Genomic DNA, 25,128 nt, shown 5'->3' with positions numbered 1-25,128 from the left:
TACAAGGGAGGTAAATATCATCACCCCAATTTTAAAGATGGGGAAACTGAGACACAGACATGAAGATTAAGACATGTTTTGAACTGGGGTTTTACTTCAGCTCCAAACATTTGTAAAGCAACTACTAACCAATGCAACTTGGGGGTGAAGTCCATTTTCCATTCTCACACTGGATTTCTTCTGATCCTCTCATTGTAAAATTAAGCTGACATGCCAAATGTACTTTGGCTCCATTATGATATGTTCTTAAATCTGTGAGTATATTGGCATTGGGAGGCTGAGGTGGAGGAGGGCATTTATTTCTTCTATCTAGAAAGAAAACACGTATTTGGACATGTGGTGGAGGCTTTAATCAGATCATCTCTATCAGAAAAGCAAACTGGTTTCTTAAGGTTTACACACACATGCACATCCATGCCAGAGAAACAAACGTGGTGAAGAAACAATAGAAGCAGAACCTGGAGAGCTCTGGGTGACACATTTTGTTCCGATTTTTACCTCAAGAGTCTAGTTCACCACAGTCGGACCTGACACGCTTAACCAGCACTATAACAGACATTTTTGGGGAGATGGTGCTATTTTCATAGCTTGACACTCTCAATATAAATCCTTAGTAAAAAAGCCTTTACAGACAGCTTAAGGAAATCCTCCTCTACAATCCAGATACAGGGCATCAGTGCATCTTGTCCACAGCTTCTTGTCCTGCAAGCAGCCATAGCCTGTGGTATCCACCCCAAAATGATTTTTGTTTTTGTTGATCAGGGGGAGGAGGGGGAGGGTTGCTAGTGATCACTGTAATAGATGGACACAGTGGTCACGTTCACTTTTCTGAACTGTTCACCAAACCTCCCCTGCTGAGCTTAGGTCCATGATGAACAAAGGACTACAGAGTCCCACTATGCTTCCCCCTCTACTTTCTAGGGGTTCCCCAGGTATTGTCACTCTACTGTAGCCACAGAAAAGGGACATTAATCAAACCCACAGACTCAGTCAACCACATAGTTCAATAGAGTTTAAAAGAGATTGGATTTGACCCAGTGATTTTAACAATCCAGTTTACTGATAATTGCAATGCAGTTCTCACCCCAATGCCGTTTAAAAATTGGATGCAATTTTCTCTTTCCACTGAAAACTAAAATTTGGAGTCCACAGGTAAAGGTCACAGTCAATTTTAAAAAGTATTGAACTTAATCTTGAAACACATACTGCTTATTCAGACCATGTCCTAGATTTAAAAAAATCAACATCCCATAGCCACAGGTACTTTAGCCTTCAGCTGCATTAGACTGTTCTGTAAATATCAGTTGTGAATGTGAACCAGTTCAGAAGTTCAATCTGACAGTTTCAGTTAAAGCATTTTATCGATTAGTAATAAGAAAACAAGAATGTTTATGAAAGTAAAGTTAGACAACACTGAGGGTAAGAAATCATTACAAAAATGTATGATAAAAGGAATGTTACAAATTGGGCTTAAACCAACAAAAATTAGAGCTGTCAAGTAATTAAAAAAATAAATTGCAATTAATTGCAGTTTTAATCCCACTGTTAAACAATGATAGAACACCATTTATTTGAATATTTTTGGAGGTTTTCTATATTTTCAAATATAGGCTTGATGCTGGGGGCTCTGGGCTTCAGCCGCCCTGGAGACACAGGGCTCCGGCCTTCAGCCACCTGCAAAGCTACACCCTGGGGCTGCCGCCAATACCTCCCCCCAAGCCCAGAGGTAAGCGATTAACACATTAATTTTCTTTTTACTCAATCGCAGGCATTAATTGTGATTGACAGCCCAAATAAAAATGATGAGATGGAATTGTAAACTGTGACCCAGGACCCGACACCTCAAGTATACACTACTACAGAGCATATCACATAACTGGAAGAAAACTAATCTTGTGCCAATTTTTTCAAAGGGTAAACGGGGAGACCTGGGTAATTAGACAATTGTCAGCCTTACATCGATCCTGGGAAAGAAAATGAAGAGGCTGATACAGTACTTGATTAATCAAGAATTAAAGGAAGATAATGTAATTAACGCAAATCAACATGGATTTATGGAAAACAGATCCTGTCAAACTAACTAGATTTTTTTTTTAAATGAGATTACAGGTTTGGTCAACAAAGATAATAGTGTTGACGCAATATACATTTAGCCTTCTGTAAGGTGTTTGACTTGGTACCACACATTTTGATTAAAAACTAGGATGATATAAAATTAACATGGCACCCATTAAATGGATTAAAGATTGGCTAACTGATAGGTCTCAAAACATAATTGTAAACAGGGAGTTGTCACTGAGTAAGTGCGTTTCCAGTGGGATGCTACAGTAATCAGTTCTTGGCTCTATAGCATTTAATATTTTTATCAATGACCTGGAAGAAAACAAAATAATCACAGATAAAGTTTGAAGCTGACACAAATTGGGGGAGTGGTAGGTAATGAAGAGGACCAGTCACTGATTCAGAGAGATCTGGATCGCTTGGTAAACGACACAAAACAATATGCATTTTAATACAGCTGAATGTAAATGTATACATCTAAGAACAAAGAATGTAGGTCACACTTACAGGATAGAGGACTCTATCTGGGGAAGCAGTGACTCTGAAAAAGGTTTGGGAGTCATAGTGTGATGCTGTGGCCAAAAGAGCTAATGCGATCTTGGGATGCATAAACAGGGGACTCTCAAATAGGAGTAAAGATGTTATTTTACAGCTCTGTATTTGGCACTGGTGCGACTGCTGCTGCAATACTGTGTCCAGTTGCGATGCCCACAATTCAAGAAGGATGTTGATGAATTGGAGAGGGTCCAAAGAAGAGCCATGAGAACGATTAAAAATATGCTTTATAGTGATAGACTCAGAGAGATCAATCTATTTAGATTATCAAAGAGAAGGTTAAGGGGTGACTTGATAACAGTCTATAAGTATCTACCTGGTGAAAAAAATTAATAATGGGTTCTATAATCAAGCATAGAAAGGTATAACATGAAGCTAGATAAATTCAGATTGGAAATAAGACGTACATTTTTGACAGTGAGAGTAATTAACCACTGGAACAATTTACCAGTTGTTGCAGTGGATTTTCCGTCACTGACAATTTGTAAATCAATATTGGATTTTTTCCCCCTAAACAATATGCTCTAGGAGTTATTTTGGGCAAGTTCTATAGCCTGTGTTAAACAGGAGGTCAGACTAGATGGTCACAATGGTCCCTTCTGGCCTTGGAATCTATGGAAACCCATAAGCAAAAGTCTATTGGTGTTGTAAAAGAAATTAGCTGACTGAAATGTAAATTTGTACAAACGCTGCTACTGGGTAGCATACCCAATAATGCCATATATATGCTCTCTGCATGCCTGTCAACTCTGGAAGGGGATCACCTCACTGAGATGGTTGTTGGAAAAATAGAGTATGGTTACATTCAAAATAATAAAAACATCTGCGACATCATAGAATGAACAGGGATCATGCAAAGACATGCATCTGCCCCATTCAGAGACAAATCTATAATGGAGAGAAGTATCCACATTATTACATATAACTGAGCAAAAAACAATATGCATCCTGATGTGTGCAGATCCCACCATATAGATGTTGGTTTCATAATTTCAGGATGAAAAATGAATCAATAGCAATAAGTCTCTGGCACAACCCACAGTTTCCCAGAGTCTCCCACAGCAGCACTAATATCTGCCATAAACCCACGTGTGCAGTGACAAAAAGTTCAAGTTAAAGCTGCCGTAAGCATGTTCAATTTGCCTCAAGTTTATTCTGCTTTTGAAAAGGAACAGAGAGAGAGAGAGTTGCAGGAACTTAATTTCTTCATGGAAGGCCATGCCCACTTCTGATGTGCATTCAAATCAAGCAATTCGGGTGCACCATGTTCTGACCATTACTTATTTCTTTTCAGTTGTAACTTACACTCCAAAATTAGACCTATTTTTTGCCTTTGTGTTGATGTTTTCCACATTTGATCCCCTTGAATCAACTGAGCTAGCTAAGAAATTAATCAGGGGCCTGAAACTGCTCTCACTGACATCAGTGATAAACTCTATGATTTGCCCCAGCTGCAAATGATTGTATGTTGTGAATATAAAATGCTAAGGAAAAGATCCTGATCCCACTGGAGTCAATGAGAGTTTTGCCCTTGATTTCAATGGGACAAGGATTTTCCTCTGATAGATAATATGGCATTTAACCAAAAACATACTTTCAGGTTTCAGAATTATGAGACAGTCATGAGAAGTGTTTACAGTTACATAAAAAAGTCACATTGCTATTATTATGTATTGGTCAAACCCTGACACATTAAGTTGTCACACTTGTACTACAGATGGTGCATGTAACAATTCTTATAATAAAGGTTGCCTGACCCTTTCCATTAGAAGATGCTGTTTTCCAATTGCTTATAAAACAGTCAAATTTTAACCATTAAGGGTGAAGTTTCCTATCTTGGGTGTCTGCCTCAAGCTGACTTTTGTGGTGTTGTTGTTGTTATTAAACGATTCAGCTAAATGGTGCAGCAGTTTTCCACAACAAGACTAGGAGGAAAATATGTTGTTTTGACCATTATAAAATTTTATTTTTACAACTCTTTTATTGATAACCTCCAGAGCCTCCACTTTTTGGAGAAAGAACTTTACATTTGGCTGTGGGAAACACTGAGGTAAGTGATGAAATTTTTGCCATCTCTCTGAAAATGTGTCAGTCTCTGAAAATTGCAGTTAGTACACAGTAAGTAGAAGTTTAGAATTAGGCAGCAAATTTTCTAAAGATTATATCTGCACTGAGCATGCTCCGTCCTCTCACATAGCCTACTGCATGTGACATTCCCACACAGTAACTAAGCATGCTCCATCCTCGGCTGCAAGGGCTGAGCAGGACTTTCCTTGAAATTGCTGCTCCCAGCTGCTGCAGGCCACTATGGCTTACAGAAACCAAGAGGAGGAAGAGATTCTTTCTGTTCTTTCATGGCTCCTTCTGCTGACACCCAGGCAGTGTGCAGCCTGATTCAAATGCAGAGGGATAAAGAACTGGGAGGGGGAGCTGAGGGGGAAAGGGAAGGAGGCAGATACAGGGGCTGGAGCTTGGTGGTGGAGGGTGGAATAGTATGTGATCATGTAGTTAAAGACTATTGATGCATATGGATAAGGAGGCTGAATTAAGGTTGCACAGGCAGCCTTAATTCTGACATTTCCTAACTTTTGAGGGCTTCACTTCGAAACTTCAGTGTTATTTTAATGTATATTTTTAAATGTAATAATAAGGGTGGTATAGGGGCAGGAAGAGATACACGAAGAGAGTTACCTTCACATATTGGAGGCTCTGGATACCATCCAAAGTCATAACACTGAATTAAATCAGATCCATTCAAAGAGTAATTTTTCTGACACAAAAACTGAACCACATCTCCTTCCTCATAGCTTTTCTTCCTGGGATAGAAATTCCCATGTTCTATCTCACTTAACAAGAAGCATGTTACTTCTAGAAAAGAAAAACACACACTGGGTAAAACAGATTTAAAACAACTCTATCAGAATAAATCCATTAAATGTGCGGAAGCTTTTCTCACATAAAAGAAACAAAGGCTATGGGGTTAAAGAATACCAGACTTCGGAAGATTCAGGTTAAGTTATTCTAGATGTAAGTAGAGTCAGAATGAGCTCTACCCTGACATCTGGTGGTGAGCTGTGGAAAAGGACTTCAGGGGCTGATCTCGATTGCATGGGCACACCCACCCTGCCTAGCATGATAGACTGCTTGCCCAAATGGTCACTTTGGCTGTTGTGGGATCCCCAGTCTCTTTGTTATTGGGACAGGAGTAATAAAGTGAATCAAGGACAGTAGAACTGTACTTGGCATTTTATGACGGAGGGATTCACCCTCAACCAAGCAGCACTCGCTAGGCAAGGGACATGGGTTCCAAACCCCAGTGAATTGAGAGAGGCTGGGGACAGGTATGTTTGCTTGGTAGTGTGGGCCCCAAACACCACCTTGACTCTCTTCCTCTCTCCATGGTGTAATAATAGAGATAATTTTGACTCAGTTAGGAGTCTTGTTAGGTGCTGCAGAGATGAAATCACGGATTCCTAGGTCTAAGCATTAGCCCTACTTTGGGCTAGTGGTTCTGAGTGTGCCAGCACTGAGGCACCCCCTACTAACAGCTGAAATCACTGAGAGCTGTGTTAAGTAGGGAGGGGCTGAAGACAAGTTAGTGAGCGGCTAGCAGGATGGCTAGTGGAGAGGCGCAGCTGGTGGTGAAGACTGCAGCAGAACCCCACGGAAAGGTGTGGCAATCAGCCATCAACCCGAGCAGTGGAGCATGTAAGATGCCCCCATACTGCCCCCCCCACTTCCTCCCAGGCTGGGAGGTAAACTCTGCAGATGAACTTCTGAACTCTGGGGGCTGCACTGACCAAGGTCAGAAACTGTGGCTGGGGTGACTGTTGAGTTGCTGGACTTAAGACCCTGAGGGTAAAAGGACACTGCCAAACTTACTTGGGGGTGGGTCTTTTGCTTATGGTTTGTGTTATGAATCCTGTTAGTGGTGTTTCCCCAACATAATGCCGCATTGTTTCCCTCTTTTATTAAAAGGCTTTTGCTACACTCAGACTTTATGCTTGCTAGAGGGGAAGTATTGCCTCTTAGAGGCACCCAAGGGGTTGTATGTCATTGTCCCAGGTCACTGGGTGGGGGCTCGAGTCAGTTTTGCCTTGTGTTATTGACACAAAACCCCTAGATTCTTGTTGCTGCCAACTCTGATGGGCAGAAGGGTTACATAAAGACAACAACATACTAGTGCAGTTCGGAGTAAGGGACCATCCATATGTACGACAGACTGCCTTTTCAATAGTGTTTCCTCCTCTGGTGTGGTATCCCTCATCACATTCATACATCAGTGTTTCATTCAGTTTGAGGATCCGCTGGGTTGTGGAGTAGTGGCCGTGATGTAAGTCTGGTACTAAGCAGCTCTCTTAAAAAAAAAAAAAAGTACATAAATTTGGGGGCTTATTTCATTTCAAGATACGACATAGGATTTTTCTCGCTATATCCTCATTAAAGTCTCATGCTTTTAGTAGACTGTTCAAATCTGACACAAAGCTTTGCAATTAATTTGTAAATAGCCGGGGCAGTTATTCAAGTCCTCTGATATACATTTAACAAAGTTTGGAGGGAAATGGATTAATTTGCACCAGATGCACAGCCATGTTTGACTACACTGATTCAAATAAGTATATTCAGACACAAACATGTTTGTTTCAGTAGTTCTGACTCTGCAGCTTCCCAACTTTATATATACTTACACAGTCTCTCACTGTTGTGTGGGTAAGCGTAGGAGCTTTTACCAGTTAGCTTCTTCCTATAGCACCCTGCCTAACAGGCAGAGATTTTAACTGCAGCTCACAGACATAAACCAACATTCACACACAGTAGTAAGTGTACCATGTGTGACAACAGGATTTAGATTATACACTTCTACCCTGATAGAACGCTGTCCTTGGGAGCCAAAAAATCTTACTACATTATAGGTGAAACCATGTTATATCGAACTTGCTTTGATCCACTGCAGTGCGCAGCCCCACCCCCCACCCCGAGCGCTGCTTTACCGCGTTATATCCGAATTCGTGTTATATCGGCTCACATTATATCAGGGTAGAGGTGTACTAGTAGTAGGGTGGTCATAAAAATCCTGCACTCTTCAAAATGGAAATAGCAAGAGAAATGGAACCTTCCCTTCTGAGTCCACCCTTTACCAGAGAGAATCAAGGCCTAAAGAGTTCTCTTCAGGCATGCCTGCTGTTTCTCTAGAGTAGAGTAACCAGCCAGGGACCAGAGAAAAATATATTTTGAACTACGAATACGACTCCATAGATATACCTTACAAATAACTGTAGTGCTTCTCTGTATTTTTACCATTCAGTGAGTGTTTCTGAATTGGAAATAGATTGATCTCCAAAGAAAAATTGACCCATAATGAACAAAATGTACTACTCACTAAATATTGTTCAGCCAGCTCTAGTTTTTAGTGTGTAATACTTGTAATTATACTTTGTTGTATTTTGCAATAGGACTATCTTACAAGCCACAGGAAAGCAAGGGGTGGCCACACTCCAGAAGTTTTTATATTTGACACAGTGAGCCAAAGTCTGCATGGACGTGCAGAAGATGAAAATCAATGCAATTCTACCACATTTTATACTTTTAAAATGGAAATGTACTTAACTGCCAACATTTGTAGCCCATAGGGATAGCTTGCCTTTACTATATTCACTGCCTTGCCGTTATTATATTCAGTAAGAATGCAAGGAACCTACAGGCTTGTATCCTGTAAGACATTGGCTTCTGCAGTTAGCATGCGGCTTGAGGGCTATGAACTTTGGCATAGATAAATGGCCCAAAGGTAACCCCAAAGTTTTGGAGAACTGGAAGAGTGTAAAGGGGAATTTTGTCCATAATGACATCAGCCAACCATAGAAGCATGAGCTAACACCAGCTTTTGGAATATTTTGGAAGGAACATCCAACCACAAGAGTGCGATGGCAACGAATTAACGTATATGATAATGAGTTGAAATCATTAATATACTAACCTATAAAGGACACCTCAACACTAGTAGATTGAGAAAATATGAATAAGGAAGAGGGGAAATACCCCTACTGAATATGCATTAGACATAGTGGCATCAACGTAACGTATTATAAAAGTTATATCCCAACCTTTGGGCAGTAGGAGAGAGAGATGTAAGAATGATGGCCACTGGTGAAGATGAAGAAGGGGATGGTGATGAGGAAGATAATGGCTAACATTTCAGGTTGTTCTGCAAGGGATGGTGTGAGTATGGATGTTCAGGTGTACTTTCTGTGTTATCTCTATCTACCTTATTGAGTTACAGTGTGTGTGTGACTGTCCTGAATGTATTAATACATCATTTGTAAACACAGAAGAGTTCTTATAGCATGAATGTTGCCACTGTGCCCATCAAGGTTCCCAGTTACATAGTAATTTTAATAATACTGGACCTGATCTTGGGACAAGAACCTGTTAACTCTCTAAGTGATAACTGGGAATGCTTAAGTAATCAATATAATTAATACATAATCTATAGATCAGTCTACACATTTAAGTTTAATTATTCACTAATGTAATTCATACAATGTAAAAGTGTGGCAATGTGACATCAACTGAGATTATCACCCACTGTCATTCAGTGCTATGGTGTTTGTATAGTAGCTCCCTTTCTGAAGTTAATATCCCAACAGTGGAAAGACACAGAAGTATTAAATGTAAAACAGTATTTATACTATCCCTAACCTCATTAGAAAATGTGTAAGGTTTCAATCATTTAAGCAATTATCTACCCATTTGGCCCATGATCCTGCATAAAGTTAAGCCTGCATGTAAAGGTATACATGTGATATGAGTAGTCTCAATGGGGACTATCGTCATCTAATGCAAATTGATGTTGTCCCATTGATTTCAACCAGCTGAAAATTTGCCCGAGTGAGTTTAAAAGCTGCCCTAACACAGGGAGACTCTAGCTGTAACAGTGTCATATAGCAGCAAAGATACAAAAAAAAGAAGAATGTAAATTCATACCAAACTTTTTAGCACAGCTTGGGTGAGAAGACCATCCTTCTGGAAGACATTGCACTGTTTCATCAGCATTACCTCCTGGAGTTTGATAGCCGGAAGCACATCTGTATAGCAATTGTTCCCATATTTTGTAGGACACTTTTGTATCAGAGAAGATGCCATTTTCCAAGAGAGGTTTGCTACATTTTTCTACATGAAAATAAGTAGGCTGATTAGAACGGGGCAACTGACAGAGTATTATGTTTCTCTATAACTTTAGTATATATTTACATGGGGATTTGTCTGCTTCCTATATTTGCCTACAGTGAGGAGATAACGAGCTCAAAGTTTTTTTCTATCTGCTTAACCTCCTGACATAGTAACAAAAAACCCAATATCAAATAGGTATTTTAAATGTTGAAATTAGAAAGATAATAAAGTCACCTAGTTTGGTGAATCTGGACAGTGGTGGGGTTCACACAATCTTCTTTCTTGCCAGTCTTAACTATTCTCTTTATTTTGTTCCAGATCACTACTGAAGCTGCAGTGCACACAGTCAGTCCTGAAGTGATGGAGGCAGTCCTGAGAGTTGGTGAAATTACCCAACTTTCAAGCTATAAGACTCTCTCCCAGTGGGTAAAATAGGAGCACTTGCAAAGACATAGTGAGAGTTCTCTCCCAGTAGCAATTAAAGGTCCCCAGGAAGGGAACTGATGACCATCAGATCATAAGCAGATGAAAACACCAGGAGAGCAAGAGAGAGTTCAGTGTTTTGGTGACTTCACTGTTTACTGGCCAGATGTGCCCTCTATTTTTTTTTAATTTACTTTAAGAGGGACAGATGTTCTCCCCACTCCTCTATAACCTCAGAACTTGATATTAGTGTGTGTAACTCTGGAACCTGACATTGTTTCAGTCAGCCATTTTGTATGTCCAGCCACTGCTAGCTGAAAACCAAATACCACATAGCTAGAAATAATCTTAGGTCTTTGAGAGGCAAGGCCAAACAACTGTATGTTTGCAGTTTCTGCTAATGAGAATGGGAAGGTGGGACAGAGAGTTAATGTACCTTGAGAATGGAAGGAATGTTTGGACAGTCAACCTTGGTTTTAAGTGCCCCTACATATAAATTTTATTGTTATGACTAGAGATACACAGAATGCTTTGTTAAGAGATAAATGAGTAGGTTGCTTAAATTAGGAGAATTGGTGACCCATTGGGGTTACTATGGTGACCCACTAAAAGTCGCTATGAGTTATGTGCTTTGTTTAAGTTAGCTATAAAAGATTAGGCAAAAGGATACACTTTGGAGCAATCCAAGAAAGCTTTTCTTTGTGCAAGAAGCTGGCACCTAAACTCCCTAGCAGCTGGATGGAAGGACGGCACACGGAATTCTGGTTGTTGATTACTCAAAACCATCTCAGACTTTGGGTAACTATAAATGTTTGGGATGCTCTGAACCTACTGCTACAGCACTTTTGTGTGTGCGAGTGAAACCTAATAAAGAGGTAGTTTTAGGTTAAAGCATTCTTGTTTGTACCAATCATTTATCAGACAGAGGAGCTGTGTCCCCATTGATTTATTCCCGACACCGCCCGAAGAGAAACAGTCAAGTTACCACTGCTTTGAGTTTTGAAAACCCTGGGTAACACCCTAAATTCCCTCTGGGATGCTATTACTGTCTGAGGAAGCAGCCACCAGTCACTTGCAGGCAACTCCTACTGATGCCAAAGTGCAGCTTTTACTTTGTTTAACCCCTGCTGATGAGCCAGAAAATTTCTGTATTAAGGGGAGGGTTTCCACCTGTAAGAGGCAAAATTACTGAAGATGAGGGGAAGCAAAGTGAACTAAAATCTGACTGAAATTGGTCATTTGCTCAGCATGGAGGATGGAAGGGGAATCCAGTACCACTTGAATAAAAACAAGAATGAAAACACAAAGGCTAAATAGGGATGTTCTGAACATAAGAACAGCCATACTGGGTCAGAGCAAGGATGCTTCTAGCCCAGTACCCTGTCTTCCAACAGTGGCCAATGCCAGGTGTTTCAGAAGGTTAATCAGAACAGGTAATCACCAAGTGATCCATCCCCGTTGCCCATTCCCAGTTTCTGGCAAACAGATGCTAGAGACGCCATCCCTGCCCATCCTAGCTAAGAGCCCCTGATGGACCTGTCCTCCATGAATTTATCTGATTTCACAAAAAGGCAATATTCCTGGTTTTGGTACTAATTTTCAGAGAGAAAGAGGTAAAGTGTCAATATCCAGTTCCAATTCCTAATTTTTCCCTAATTTATGGTTTCATTACTACACCCTCTTGGTGAAATCCATTACAATGTCCACAGGAAACAAAAAAGTCCAATGAAATTGACTTACTATAACACTTTGGTGCTGGTGACCATCCTGTTGCTGTGCATGTTATCCTTGCATCTTGACTCCCAGATTCAGTTGTATAGCCAGCCACACAGGTGTAGGAAAGCTTTTTCTCTTTACTCATTGGAAAATAATAACTTTTAAAACTATAATAATACTGGGCTATCTTCCCATTTTCTATGAGTGGCAAATCACAAGGCTTATCTACAAAAGATTTAATTATGTTTTGTTCATTACAAATTTCTCCCATGCATATAACAGTGCTTTCTGGGTTAATTTAAAATTAATTGGCTTGGCTGAATTCTGTATAGGTACCTAGGGTTCATACATGAGGTCCCATTCTACAACCATTTACCCTTTGAACTTATACTTGACTTGCCTAGTTGTTAGTGAGTAATTATACTGAAAACCAAAGACATTTCTTTTCACTTTGTCCTATACTACAAAAAATGGGCAGATTCAGTGAAACTAAAAGATAATATATTTAGCAAGGGGGTGTCAAACTTATGGCCTAAGGGATGGATTCAGCCAACTTGATCTATTCATGTTGCATGCTAGACACATTCGGATGGTCTAGAACCTCAGTTTTCATCTAAAAAGAGTTTCTAGGCCTCATGGTTGCAATAAATCTAACATTTCAGTGTCAACATAACTAATTTTATTGCTGATAATTTTAGCAGATGAAATGGGGAAGATGTGGCAAGGAAGCCCACAGCAATGTGGGAATTGAACGTTGCTGCAAAGAAATAAATGCACAGGGAAGAATGGAAGAGAAAAAAAAAGAGGGTGGGGAAAAGAAGTGACAAAAGAGGGCCGAAACAGCAGCAGCTGTAAAAGGGAGCATGTTTTCCTACTGAGCAGTGTTGAATGTGACATGATAATAATAATAAAAAAATGCCTAAGTATTTAGATACTAATGTTTAGGCCAGATACTTTCCAGGCTCTGGTTGTAAACCTATGACAGTGGTCTCAAACTCAATTTACCTTAGGGACAGTGCCAGTCCTCAAATCCTCCCAGCGGGCCAATAATGTCATGCCCCAAAACTCCATTCCCCCCCCCAACTCCACCCCCTAAGGCTCTAGGAGGAAGTTTGGGTGGGGGAGGAGGTCTGGGGTAGAGGATTGGGGTGCAGGCTCTGGGAGGGAGTTTGGGTGCAGAAGGGGTGAGAGGTTGGGCTCTGGGAGGTTTGGGTGGGGGAGGGCGTCTGGGGTACAGGCTCTGGGATGGAGTTTGGGTGCTGGGTGCAAGCTCTGGGATGGGGCAGGTTCTGGGAGGTCAGCTGACCTTTCATGCACTCGGCCGCGGTGATGAACAGCTGCGAGGACTTCCTGAACGGATTATTTGGCTCCAGGTAAAAAGCCAGAGCCCATCTCACATCCAGCATGTGTCGCTGGACATATGGGGTTTGGGGCAGAGGACCAGCAGAAAAATGTCCTGACCCATGTGATAGGCGGAGACCTGTGACAAAGGCTGTGGGCGGAGCTGGACCTTATCTTTATGAAACACCGTGTACAGGGGCTCAGAGGTCAGGGCCTTGACTTCCAACACCCGCCTAGCCGACGTGATCAATACCAGGAAGGCCACCTTCCACGAGAGGTGAGACCAGGAGCACGTAGCTAGCGGCTCAAACAGGGGGCCCATGAGGCGGACTAACACCAGGTTCAGGTCCCACTGCGGGACTGGGGGCCTAACATATGGGAAGAAACGATCCAATCCTTTAAGGAATCGGCCAGTCATAGCATGGGAGAATACCGCATGGCCCTGCACTGGTGGGGGAAGGCCGATATGACTGCCAGGTGCACCTTGACTGATGAGAGCGTCAGGCCCTGGGCTCTAAGATGAAGGAGGTAGTCCAGAATCAGCTGGATTGGGGCGGCCACCGGGGAAGTGCCCCCCGCATCTGTCCATCTGGAAAACCGAGACCACTTTGTTAAGTAGGCTCGGTGCATGGAGGGCTGTCTGTTTTCCAAGAGAATGCACTGAACCCCCTCCGAGCACGTCCTCTCCTCCCGGCCTAACCATTGAGCAGCCATGCCGTGAGGTGGAGTGCCGCTAGGTTGGGGTGGAGGAGGCGGCCCTGGTCCTAGGAGAAAAGGTCCGGGCGGGATGGCAACGCCCACGGCGGGGCGACCTCCAGGCCCATGAAGGTCCCATACCAATGCTGCCTGGGCCATGCTGGGGCAATGAGAAGGACTCGGGCCTTGTCCATCTTTAACTTTTCCAGGACCTTGCCGATCAGCAGGAATGGGGGAAAAGGCATAGAGAAACTGGCCTGACCATGACAGGAGGAAGGCATCAGTAATAGCACCCCCTCCCAGTTCCCCCCCCCCCCAGAGCAGAATCGGGGACAGGGACGGTTCTGCTGAGTCACTAACAGGTCCACCTGGGGAGTTTTCCAAGTGTGGGGAAGTCTGTGCACCACCTCTCGGTGGGGAGACGACTCATGCTGAGAGGAGAATTCCCTGCTCAAGCGATCTGCCCGCAAGTTCCGGGTAGGTAGGTGGTAGGTATGTAGGCAGATGTTGTGGGCTATACAAAAGTCCCACAGCATGAGGCCTTCATGGCAGATGTTCGGGCCCCGCCTTGCCTGTTGATGTAAAACATCGAGACTGTGTTGTCCATGAGAACCCTGACCACCCAGCCCTCGAGGTGCGAGCGGAAGGCCATGCACGCCAGCCGTACCAGCCTGAGCTCCTTGACATTTATGTGGAGGGTCAGGTCCTGAGCGGACCATAGATCCTGGGTTTGGATGTTCCCCATGTGGGCCCCCCATCCCAGGTCCGACACGTCAGACACCAGACACCAGTTCCAGCGACGGGGCCCTGCCTCTGAACGGGACTCCTTGGAGCATGTTTCTCAGGGAGGACCACCACTCTAGAGAGGTGAGCACTGGCTCGGGCACCGTGAGGACTTTGTCCATCCTGTCCCTGGCCTGGGAGAACTCTGAGGCCAACCAGAGCTGGAGGGGCCTCATCCTGAGTCTGGCGTGACGGGTCACATGTTGGCATGCATGTATGTGGTCCAAGAGCTGGAGGCACGCTCTGGCTGTTGTCACCGGAAACCTTGTGACTATGTCGATTAGCCCCTTCACGATCTTGAACCTGTCCAGTGTGAGGGAGGCTCTGGCCGAGGAGGCATCCAGGACTGCCCCGATAAACTCTATGCATTGTACCGGAACTAATGTGGACTTGGTGTTGTTTACCAACAGGCCAAAAGTGGTGCATGTGGACAGAAGGAGCGCCACGTGATCCCGCACTTGCGACTGGGAGCTGCCCTTGACCAACCAGTTGTCCAAGTAGGGGAAGATCTGGACCCCGCAGCGCCTGAGATAGGCCGCTACCATCGACATACATTTCATGAATACGCTGGGGGTAATGGACAGGCCAAATGGGAGGACCATAAATTGGTAGTGTTCCTGCCCCACCGTGAAATGGAGGAAGTGTCTGTGCCCCTCAAATATATGAATGTGGAAGTATGCGTCCTGCAGATCAGGAGCAGCCCGACCTCCTGCTCAAGTAGAGCCTCATGAGAGGGGTCCCCCAGGAGGGATGGGATGAAGGATGGTTGGGCAGGGTGGAAGTAATCTGGAGGGTGTAGCCCCAGAAGATGGTGTTGAGGATCCATCGGTCCGAGGTCAGCTGTGACCATTCTGGGAGGAAAGCACACAACCGATTGGAAAAGAGACGCTTTATTGGGGGTGGAACCCTGACGAGAACTGGCAGGACGACCCCGGGTCTCCTGTCAAAACCGCCTTTTCCCTGCCTGCTTGCCCTTGAAGGACCCAGGCTGGGGGACAAGCTGATACTGTCTCTGCGGGCATTTCTTATAGTCCCACAACTTTTTATAAGCAAGATCATATTTAGAGTGGGTGGCCTGCTACGGCTTAAACTTAGGTTTAGCTGGAGCCGGAACATAGATGCCCAGAGTCTGAAGTGTCGTGCGGGAGTCTTTCAGGCCATGCAGTTTTATATCCATTTGTTCCACAAACAGAGCTTTGCCATCAAATGGGAGGTCCTTCAAGGAGGTCTGTGCCTCACTGGACAGCTCAGAGAGCAGGAGCCATGATGCCCTTCTCATGGACACTGCAGAGGCCATAGACAGCGCGGCCGTGTCCGCCGCATCCGACGCTGCCTGCAGTGTTGCCCTGGCAGCCGCTATACCCTCCTCCACCAGCGCTTTGAACTCCTTCCTGTCACGCTCCTAGAGGGAGTCCTTGACTTGGGCAAAGAGCCCCACAGCTTGAACTCATACTGGCCCAGGAGAGCCTGATGGTTCGCCACCTGTAACTGGAAGCTCAAGGATGAATAAATTTTTCTTCCAAATGAGTCCAGCTTCCTTGAATTTTTATTTTTCGGAGTAGGGGCTGGTTGGCCCTGCTGCTCCCTGTGGTTGACCGACTCGACTAACAGGGAGTTAGGGACAGGGTGGCTGTATAGGTATTCATGTCCCTTGGCAGGCACAAAATACTTGCGTTCCACTCTCTTAGAGATGGGGCCAATAAGGCCGGGGTTTGCCACAGGGCATTTGAAATTTTCGTCACCCCTTGGTGGAGAGGCAAGGGCACCCTGCCCGGTACCGAGGTGGACAGTATGTTAAACAGGGAGTCCAAGGGCTCCTCCACCTCCTCCATCTGAAGATTGAGGCTTGATGCCACCCTTTTTAATAGTTCTTGGGCCTTAGAGTCCTCCTGCATGACGGAGGGAGGAGGGGAGGGCGAGGAGGCCGGTGCCATACTTTGCGTGTCCACTGGCACCGGAGGATCTACCACTTGGTCGTAGGGCCGCCCAGAGGATTCGGGGGCCTGGGGCAAAGCAATTTTGGGGGCCCATTCCATTAAAAAGAAGTTGCAATACCATAGAATACTATATTCTCATGGGGGCCCCTGTGGGGCCCGGGGCAAATTGCCCCGCCCCTGGGCAGCCCTGCTTGGTCGGCCTCCGGGCACAGTGCTGAGGATGTATGTCCCACTGATTCCTTCCTCAGAGGTCGGGAAAGGGAGGCCAACGACCCTTCTGAGGCTCCAGCCACGGAGAGAACCCCCACTGGGGGCTGTGTCGGAGGCCACGGTGCCCACTGGTACCATTGCGCCAGCCACGGGCCCAGTGCCACCGCATCTGCTGTGGCACCGGGGAAGCGGGCTGTTCAGCCTGGCTCGCCTGACCCATCGATGGACGGCTACAAAGGGAGGCCGGGCTGATGTACGACCTGCCACTGTCCCTGGACCGGCAGGAGCGATGGTGCCGAGAGCGGTGCCAACCCAGAGACCGCGACCTCAACGTGGAGTACTGGTACCGTTGGTAACAGCTGCTTGACGATCGGCTCCAACAGGTGAATCCGCAACGGTGACTGGCCGGCGATCAATGCCCAGGGCTGCAGGAGCGGTGCCGTGGCAGGGTCCTGGAGTGGGACAACGAATGGGAACAGCATCGATGTTTGTGTCGCAACTGGCTACGATAACCCCTCCAAGATGAGGACCTTCGGTGTTGTGTACTTCTGTCCTGTCAGTGTTCGCTCCTCGAGGCGGAGCAGTGCCTGGAGTCTTGGTCAGATGGAACCCAGCCAGAGAACCTGGTGGGAGTCGACGGCGATCCACATGGACTACACACGGACCGGTCGACCGAGACCTGTACCGAGTCGAGGGTGACTGCAGAGATCCCGGTGGCGGCTTGCCTCTGGAGCGTGGGGCCAACATTGGTGGTACTCCTGGTACCGGCATGGACATGATGTCCCCGGCCACCTGCAGGGCCTCTGGCATTGAGGGCATCCGGACATCTGGGGAAGCCTGCTAAGACTGGGCCGGACTACTCCACTCGACTTAAGTTGAAGGCCTAGAGCCCAATGGGGATCAAGGACTGCCCAACACGGGTCTAGTCTCTGACCCAGATTTACTCTGGTGCCACAGCAGAAAAGGTCTCTTCTTAGCCTTCTTGGCGTGCCCCATGGACATGGAGCAGTGCCAACTAGTAGATGGTGCCGGGGGGGGTCGCCCCGCACCAATATCACGGTGCCCAGTGCTGACTTGGAGCGGCACGCAGAGTCGGGGTCAACGCCGACTCCATGAGGATAGCCCAGAGCCTAATGTCTCTCTCTCACTTGGACTGAGTCTGCAAATCTTACAGCGATCACCGAGATGAGTTTCACCCAAACAGTGTAGACAGTCCACGTGCGGATCACTCACTGACATCGGGCGCCTACAAGTGTCGCACAACTTAAAACCCGGGGCATGGGACATGCCCCGGCCCGGGCGCACTAGCTAAACTAAACTAATCGAATGCTAACTACAGGTCACATACACTTAACGAACAAGAGGCTGGGGACAAGCTACAGCAAAGCTTGAGCAGAGCAGTTCCAAAGCACCTTCACTAGCGGCAAGAAGGAACTGAGGGTGGGGGGAGCACACAGTGCCCCTTATACCATGGAGGTGCCACTCCAGGGGTCGTTAGGGGTGCTCCCTTATGGGTACTCCTAGGGGAAAAACTTCCACCGGTGCACATGGCGAGCACGCGCCTATTGTGAAATACACATGAGCAATCACTCAAAGAAGAACTTTAGGATGTGTAAAGCAACCTTCATGGAGCTATGTGCTGAGCTGGCCCCTGACCTGCGGCGCAAGGACACCAGATTGAGAGCTGCCCTTCTGGTAGAGGAGCATGTTGCAATAGCTGTGTGGAAGCTGGCGAATCCAGACTGCCACCGGTCAGTCGCAAATCAATTTCAAGTAGGAAAGTCCACTGTTGGGGCTGTATTACTTCAAGTGTGCAGGGCAATAAATCGCATCCTACTGCATAGGACTGTGACTCTGGGAAACGTGCATGACATAGTGGATGGCTTTGCAGAGATGGATTTTCCTAACTGTTGCAGGACGATTGATGGCAACACATTCTAATTTTAATGCCAGACTACCTTGCCTCTGAATACATCAATAGGAAGGGATACTTCTCCATGGTGTTGCAGGCGCTTGTGGATCACCAGGGGCATTTCATGGACATCAATGCAGGCTGGTCTGGAAAGGTGCATGAGGCACGCATCTTCAGGAACAGTGGCCTGTACAGAAAGCTGCAGGTGGGGGACTTTCTTTCCAGACCACAAGTTCACAGTGGGGTGTGTGGAAATGCCCATAGTAATCCTAGGAGATCCAACTTACTCCTTACAACCCTAGCTCATGAAACCTTACACAGGGCACCTGGACAGCAGCAAGGAGCGTTTTAACAACAGGCTGAGCAGGTGCTGCATGGTAGTCAAATGTGCCTTTGGATGTTTGAAAGCTCACTGGAGGAGTTTAAATGGCAGGCTAGACCTTACCGAGGATAATATTCCTGTGGTCATAGCCACATGCTGCACTTTGCATAATCTGTGTGAATCTAAGCATGAAATGTTTGCTCAGGTGTGGAGCACTGAGGCAGAGCGCTTGACTGCACCGTTTGAACAGCCAGATGCTAGGGCTGTCAGAGGAGCCCAGAGGGCTGCTATTAACATCAGAGAGGCTTTGAGGAACCAGTTTGACAATGAGGGACAGTAATGCATGTCTGCTTTGGAGTTGCTTCCCTGTTGCATCCATGTACAATTTTGGGGCCCAAGATCCATTCAACACAATGCTTTAGAAGCCTGTACCAGAGAGTGAATTGATTGCTATATGCTTTTGTAGAACACAGAATAAAAACGCTGTACCATTAAATACCTTAACCTTATTTACTGTTATAAGGGTAAAATCTCACAACTGCATGTAGCTCCAGCTATCATTGTGCAAGCTGTGAGAGGGGGTGGAGTGCTGGGGAAACTCAGGAGTGCTGTGATGTGAAAAGGAATGTGTCAGCATAGAGGGAATGGGGTTGGCAAAGAATTGTGCATCTGCTGCGGAGGCACTCGAACTCTGATCTGCTCAGTCTGCAGCTGTATCAAGGACTTGAGCATCCCGGTCTGATCCTCCATAACTTTTATCATCCGCTCTGCCGCTTGCCTAGCAAAAGCAGCACTCTCTTTTCTGTCCTGCCTTTCAGCTTCCCAGCACTTTTTCCGTGCCCTGGTCTATCTCTCATCACACTGCAACACCACACGGAACATCTCTTCTTTGCTGCGCCTAGGATTTTTTCTTATCTGTTGCAGCCAGTCCCCAGGGGTGCGTGATGTGTTCTTAAAGGTCTGTGCTGAACAGAAGAGGGATTGTTACATTCCAGCAAACGATTGAAACATTTTAGTAAAAAGGGCTATTTGCTAGTAGAAATCACTTTCTCTCCGAGTCTCTAGGCAGGCACACAGCTCCGCAAGCACCCCAATCCTGGGGAGTTTCAGGAGTAGGGGGGGCAAGGTAGTTGTGGGTACGGACAAAAAGGTCTCTGCTTGCAGGGCAGCTTTACAGGGAACTCATTCTAAAATTATACCACAATTTTTCACAGGCGGCCAGCCTGCTGGCTGACAACTCGCTGATGAGGGTCACTAGGGAAACCAGGGCTCAGCTTCTGAATGCTTGTGGCTTTCACCACAGTCTATATGCAGCTTAGCTATGTGCCGCTTTAGTCCCAGCTCCAGTGATTGCTAAATGGCATGGTACAGTTTCCTACAATGGGGGACCTAACAAGGCTGCAATCCCTTGGAATCTGCAGCAGAGGATTAACAAGTACCGCTTGGAAACTTTTCAGAGCCTCTCCCTGGAGGATTCCCTGAAGATCTCAATGTCCACTGACACCCTGCTTGGCCATGTAGATTAGCTATACATTACCTGCCTCCCACTTTTCGATTCCCTACACAAGCCACAGCAACTTACCCGGAGTCTCATCTGCTTCCTGCTCCCTGTTGAGCACTTCTGGAGTGGAGAAAAGTTCCTGGCTGTGTGCCCCACCTGCTGGGAGCACCACAGCCTCTTCTAGCTCAACTTCATCCACAATTTCAGCCTCAGGGTTACCCCCTCTTTCAGCAGCATGACAAGTATCCACAGGGCAATCGGCGATGGAGGTGGAGTCACCACCGAGAATAGCATTCAGCTCCTTATAGATGCAGTAGGTCTTAGGTGCACCACCGGAGCGATGGTATGCCTGCCTCAGCTCCTTTATCTTCGCTCTGCACTGCTATGTGTCCTGATCATAGCCCTTATCGCACAAGCCTCGAAAAATTTGCCCGTATGTGTCCTGATTCCTACAGGTCACTCGCAGCTGCGACTGAATAGACTCCTCTCCCCATATATTGATCAGATACAACAACTCAGCGGTGGGCCAAGCGGGAGCACGTTTGGGATGATAGCCAGCTATGCTCACCCAGGAAGCTCCTCTGGGAAACCAGCAGACAGGAAATGAGATTTAAGAGTCCTAGGGCTTGCAAGGGGGAGGGGCAGACTGACCAGAGCAGCAGCAGGGGAATTGTGGGATACTTTCTGGAGGCCGATAATATCAGAAAAAGAACTGTGGTGTCTACACTGGCTGTTTGTCGACAATAAAGGGAGGGGAAAAGACAAAAGTCTCTCACAGGGGTGGACGTTTTATGTCCCCAAAACTAGGGTTTTTTTCCTGAAAAAAGTGACCTTGCAGTGTGTACACTATCACTGTTTTGTTTCCAAAAGCTAGTTTTTGGCGACAAAACTTGTAAGTGTAAACAAGCCCTAACTGTGACATCAGTGGGAAATTGTTGGGGACTGGAGAACTGAATTCTAAATTCAGTTATATTTTAGCCCATGGGCTATCACTTAACATGGAATGTGGCCTTCTGCCCGAAGTGAGTTTGGCACCCCTGCATTTCTTTTTGTTAGAACAAAGGAAAGTAACTACTACTTACTAGTAAACTATTATTGACATCATCAGGCTTGATTAATGACTTATTGAATTAACATATTGCTGTACTAAACAAACTTGAAATTCCTGCATTCCTAATTCCTTTAGACAGGCCTAGCAAGAGAAGGTAAGAGGGGGCACCTTAATTCAAGCAGGTCCAACCTAGAGAGCGGAGAGCAGTCTGTAAATTGGTCTGCACTCTGGAAGCTACATGGCAGGAATTTATAGATTGACAGGATGTAATTTTCTTACAGTGGAAAAAACTAAAAATATAGACAAGAGTAGATTGGTCCAGTTAGAAGTGACCCAGCCTGCAGAAAAAAAAAAGATAAGGGAGATGGATACAGTGGCTTGTCATATTATCTAGTGATGGGAATAGTTAAAAATCTTGGCTTCTAGAAAATAGGGGTGAAGGGAGCAGTATCCCATGCTGGAGGAACCAGGAACATGAGGTGCAGAGCATCATCTTAGGTTATTAGCTATAGGCTAGCATTTGATTCCCTATTCTCTTTTACTTTTATAAGTCTGCATACCTTCAACCACTGCAATTTATATGATTTATCTACAAATAAAATAGAACTAAAGTCTGTTTCTGTAACTGCTGCGGAATGAGCTCAAAGGAAGTGGTTCCAGAAATAATAAAATGGGATGTTCATATGTTAGTGTCTGAACCGTTTCCCATAGGTGCTATATCTGTGTCAAAATTTCAAGGTTCAACATAGCAACAGCTCACTCTTCATAGCAAGTGTTCAATCAAAAATATTAGAAATACAAACCCCACTAGCAAAAATATATTCCCATTAAGAATAAAACCATTTATCAAATTAAAGCAACTGCATAAAGCACTTTCCTAAAAGTAATATGTAAACTATATTCTAGATTATCATATTATTTTATAAATAAATGAATGCCTCAGTACTTTTACCTTCTGCCGAAGTTTCTCCTGAATCAACCAAAATTATGAGAAAAATCCAGCTTTTAAATGCCATATTCATGGTCTCTAACAATAGTTTTCACCATTCTGTGAACACTAGTGGCTAACTCAGTATTTCTTTTGAAAATTCAGTTAATTATTTACAAAAAGGTATTTGGAGTATGTTTTGTAACACACAAAAAAAGGTATTTCAAAGCATTTACTGATTTTTATTCCTTAAATGGAATGACTAGACCTGAATAGCTTTATTTCAGTTAAGAAGCTCAATAATAGTGAGGAATAATGAGAAAAAGGCTGAAAATGGCAGCTGCTTTCACTATAAAATAATGGACTTTGGCAAACGGTAAAATAGATTAATTGGAAACTAGTAGCCATAAATTCTGGGAATTTTCAGGCCCCATGGTTTAAAGGCCATTTTTCTGTTATCAATTTATTTACTTTGCTTGATAGCGTGTGTAGTTTTCTCTTCTATTTCCATCCCTAACTGGAATGGCTACATTCTACTAGTTTGTTTGCACTGAAAGCTGGTAGGTCCAAAGAGAAAAAACGGTCATTGCCTTTGTCTGCTAGACAAACAAAACGTTGTATGATCAGACTGTTTTATGAATGCCCCGGCTTTAATGGACAGGATAATCCCATCTTTTGGTTTAACAAGTTCCAGTTGAAGGCATATTCATATTCTGACCTACATGCAACTAAGCTAAAAACATAGTTTCTGAGATACTAGAACAATTGCAACCAGTTGATTCAATAATATGCTGCAAGTATTTTAACAAGGGCTTCCATAAAATTTTCCTCCTCAGCCTGTAGAACTTCATCAACCAGGGTGTTCAGGTTCCTGTAGAAGAAGGGCAACAAACTGGATGATCTGTTTAGGTAGTTTCCCCATTTAAATAAAAATATTCTATAATCAAACAAGGAGACACCACAACAGTTACACATTTTATTAAAAGTCCTTTGCTAGAAATTTTTATACTTTTCACTGAAAAAAATACACTGAGTACCATATATGGATACTAAAGGAGGTAGCCCATCTATGGTGAGCCCTTACCTGGCAGCTGGTGCAATTTGGAGAGTTTCCAATGCTCCTCAGAAATAATTATGAGCCCCAGGAGACATTCTCTGGCAAAGATCAGTTAGCAGTACCCAAGAGACAGCAATTCCCTTATAGACAAGAAAAATCTTCCCAAATCTTCCCTTCAAAGAAATTATAAAATTTTAAACAAGGAGCTCCCAAAAGTCTCCTCCTGCATATCACCAATTTTATTATATTACACGAGTGCCTCTAAGTGAGATTAAGAACAATTAAAACCAAAAATCAAGAAATCCTGTCTCCACCTATGTGCTGGAGGTATGGTGGTGTTGGTAGGGTTGCTTTTGTCATTAAGTTCACGGTAGTTAGTATGTATTAGTTTCACAAGACAGTTCATTGGCTACATCACTGAAAATAAAAACAATTGAAAAAATTATTAGACACAACCAAGTCACATTACTCTGCATTTATAGTGCAGTAATACCTGGAAGGCCTCAGCCAGGTTGGACCCCACTGTGCTAGGCACCGTTAAACATATAAGTAATAGTCCTTTCACCAAAGAGCTTAATATGAAATGTTACAATATTGAATTATCAGTCCCTATAGTCATCTCTGCCCTAGATGATTTGCAAACTTCTTTTGATGTTGTGTAAATTCCAAAATAATATAGGCATTATTGCCAGCATTACAACCTCCACAGTTCTGGGCATTTTCTTTATTTAGGAAAGGACATCAAATGGTTTTATTTAGGACTCTGTATATGCAGAAATATAAACAAGATCTCAATTGATTGACATACGAGGTACAGACCAAGGTCTAGAGCCTCAGAACTGTGTTGATTTGCCCCAAGGATCTTGCCTTAACTCTCTAGTGCCCCAGAGCAACAACATATTTGACACTGTTACATTTGTATCATTCACAAACATATGTACCATACACAGACAGACCGCATATTGAGGAAGCCTTTTGGGGCATAAGGCCCAGAGCTTATGTTTTTTATATACTTGTGAAAAGAAGAACAGGAGGACTTGTGGCACCTTAGAGACTAACAAATTTATTAGAGCATAAGCTTTCGTGGACTACAGCCCACTTCTTCGGATGCATATGGAATGGAACATATATTGAGGAGATATATATACACACACATACAGAGAGCATAAACAGGTGGGAGTTGTCTTACCACCTCTGAGAGGCCAATTAATTAAGAGAAAAAAAAAAAAAAAAAAAACTTTTGAAGTGATAATCAAGCTAGCCCAGTACAGACAGACAGTTAGATAACAAGTGTGAGAATACTTACAAGGGGAGATAGATTCAATGTTTGTAATGGCTCAGCCATTCCCAGTCCTTATTCAAACCGGAGTTGATTGTGTCTAGTTTGCATATCAATTCTAGCTCAGCAGTTTCTCTTTGGAGTCTGTTTTTGAAGTTTTTCTGTTGTAATATAGCCACCCGCAGGTCT

At 44.5% G+C, this 25,128-nt stretch overlaps 1 protein-coding gene across 1 annotated transcript in view; it reads right to left on the bottom strand.

Moving 5' to 3' along the window:
* The window catches only part of F13B (coagulation factor XIII B chain), a 39,778-nt gene extending 16,955 nt beyond the window's left edge, over positions 1 to 22,823 (bottom strand). The window contains exons 1-6 of the mRNA XM_024102023.3: positions 22,628 to 22,823; positions 11,947 to 12,147; positions 9,598 to 9,783; positions 6,797 to 6,973; positions 5,308 to 5,484; positions 130 to 309 (exon numbers count right to left, since the gene is read on the bottom strand). Coding sequence (XP_023957791.3) covers positions 130 to 309; positions 5,308 to 5,484; positions 6,797 to 6,973; positions 9,598 to 9,783; positions 11,947 to 12,147; positions 22,628 to 22,697 — 991 coding nt within the window. The 5' untranslated portion in view covers positions 22,698 to 22,823. The remainder of the gene's footprint in view (positions 1 to 129; positions 310 to 5,307; positions 5,485 to 6,796; positions 6,974 to 9,597; positions 9,784 to 11,946; positions 12,148 to 22,627) is intronic.
* Positions 22,824 to 25,128: the final 2,305 nt, after the last annotated feature.

The sequence above is a fragment of the Chrysemys picta genome, chromosome 8 (genome assembly GCF_011386835.1).
Source record: "Chrysemys picta bellii isolate R12L10 chromosome 8, ASM1138683v2, whole genome shotgun sequence".
Classification (NCBI taxonomy): Eukaryota; Metazoa; Chordata; order Testudines; family Emydidae; genus Chrysemys; species Chrysemys picta.
The sequence above is the reverse complement of the archived record's forward strand: the minus strand, read 5'-3'. Positions and strand labels throughout refer to the sequence as shown.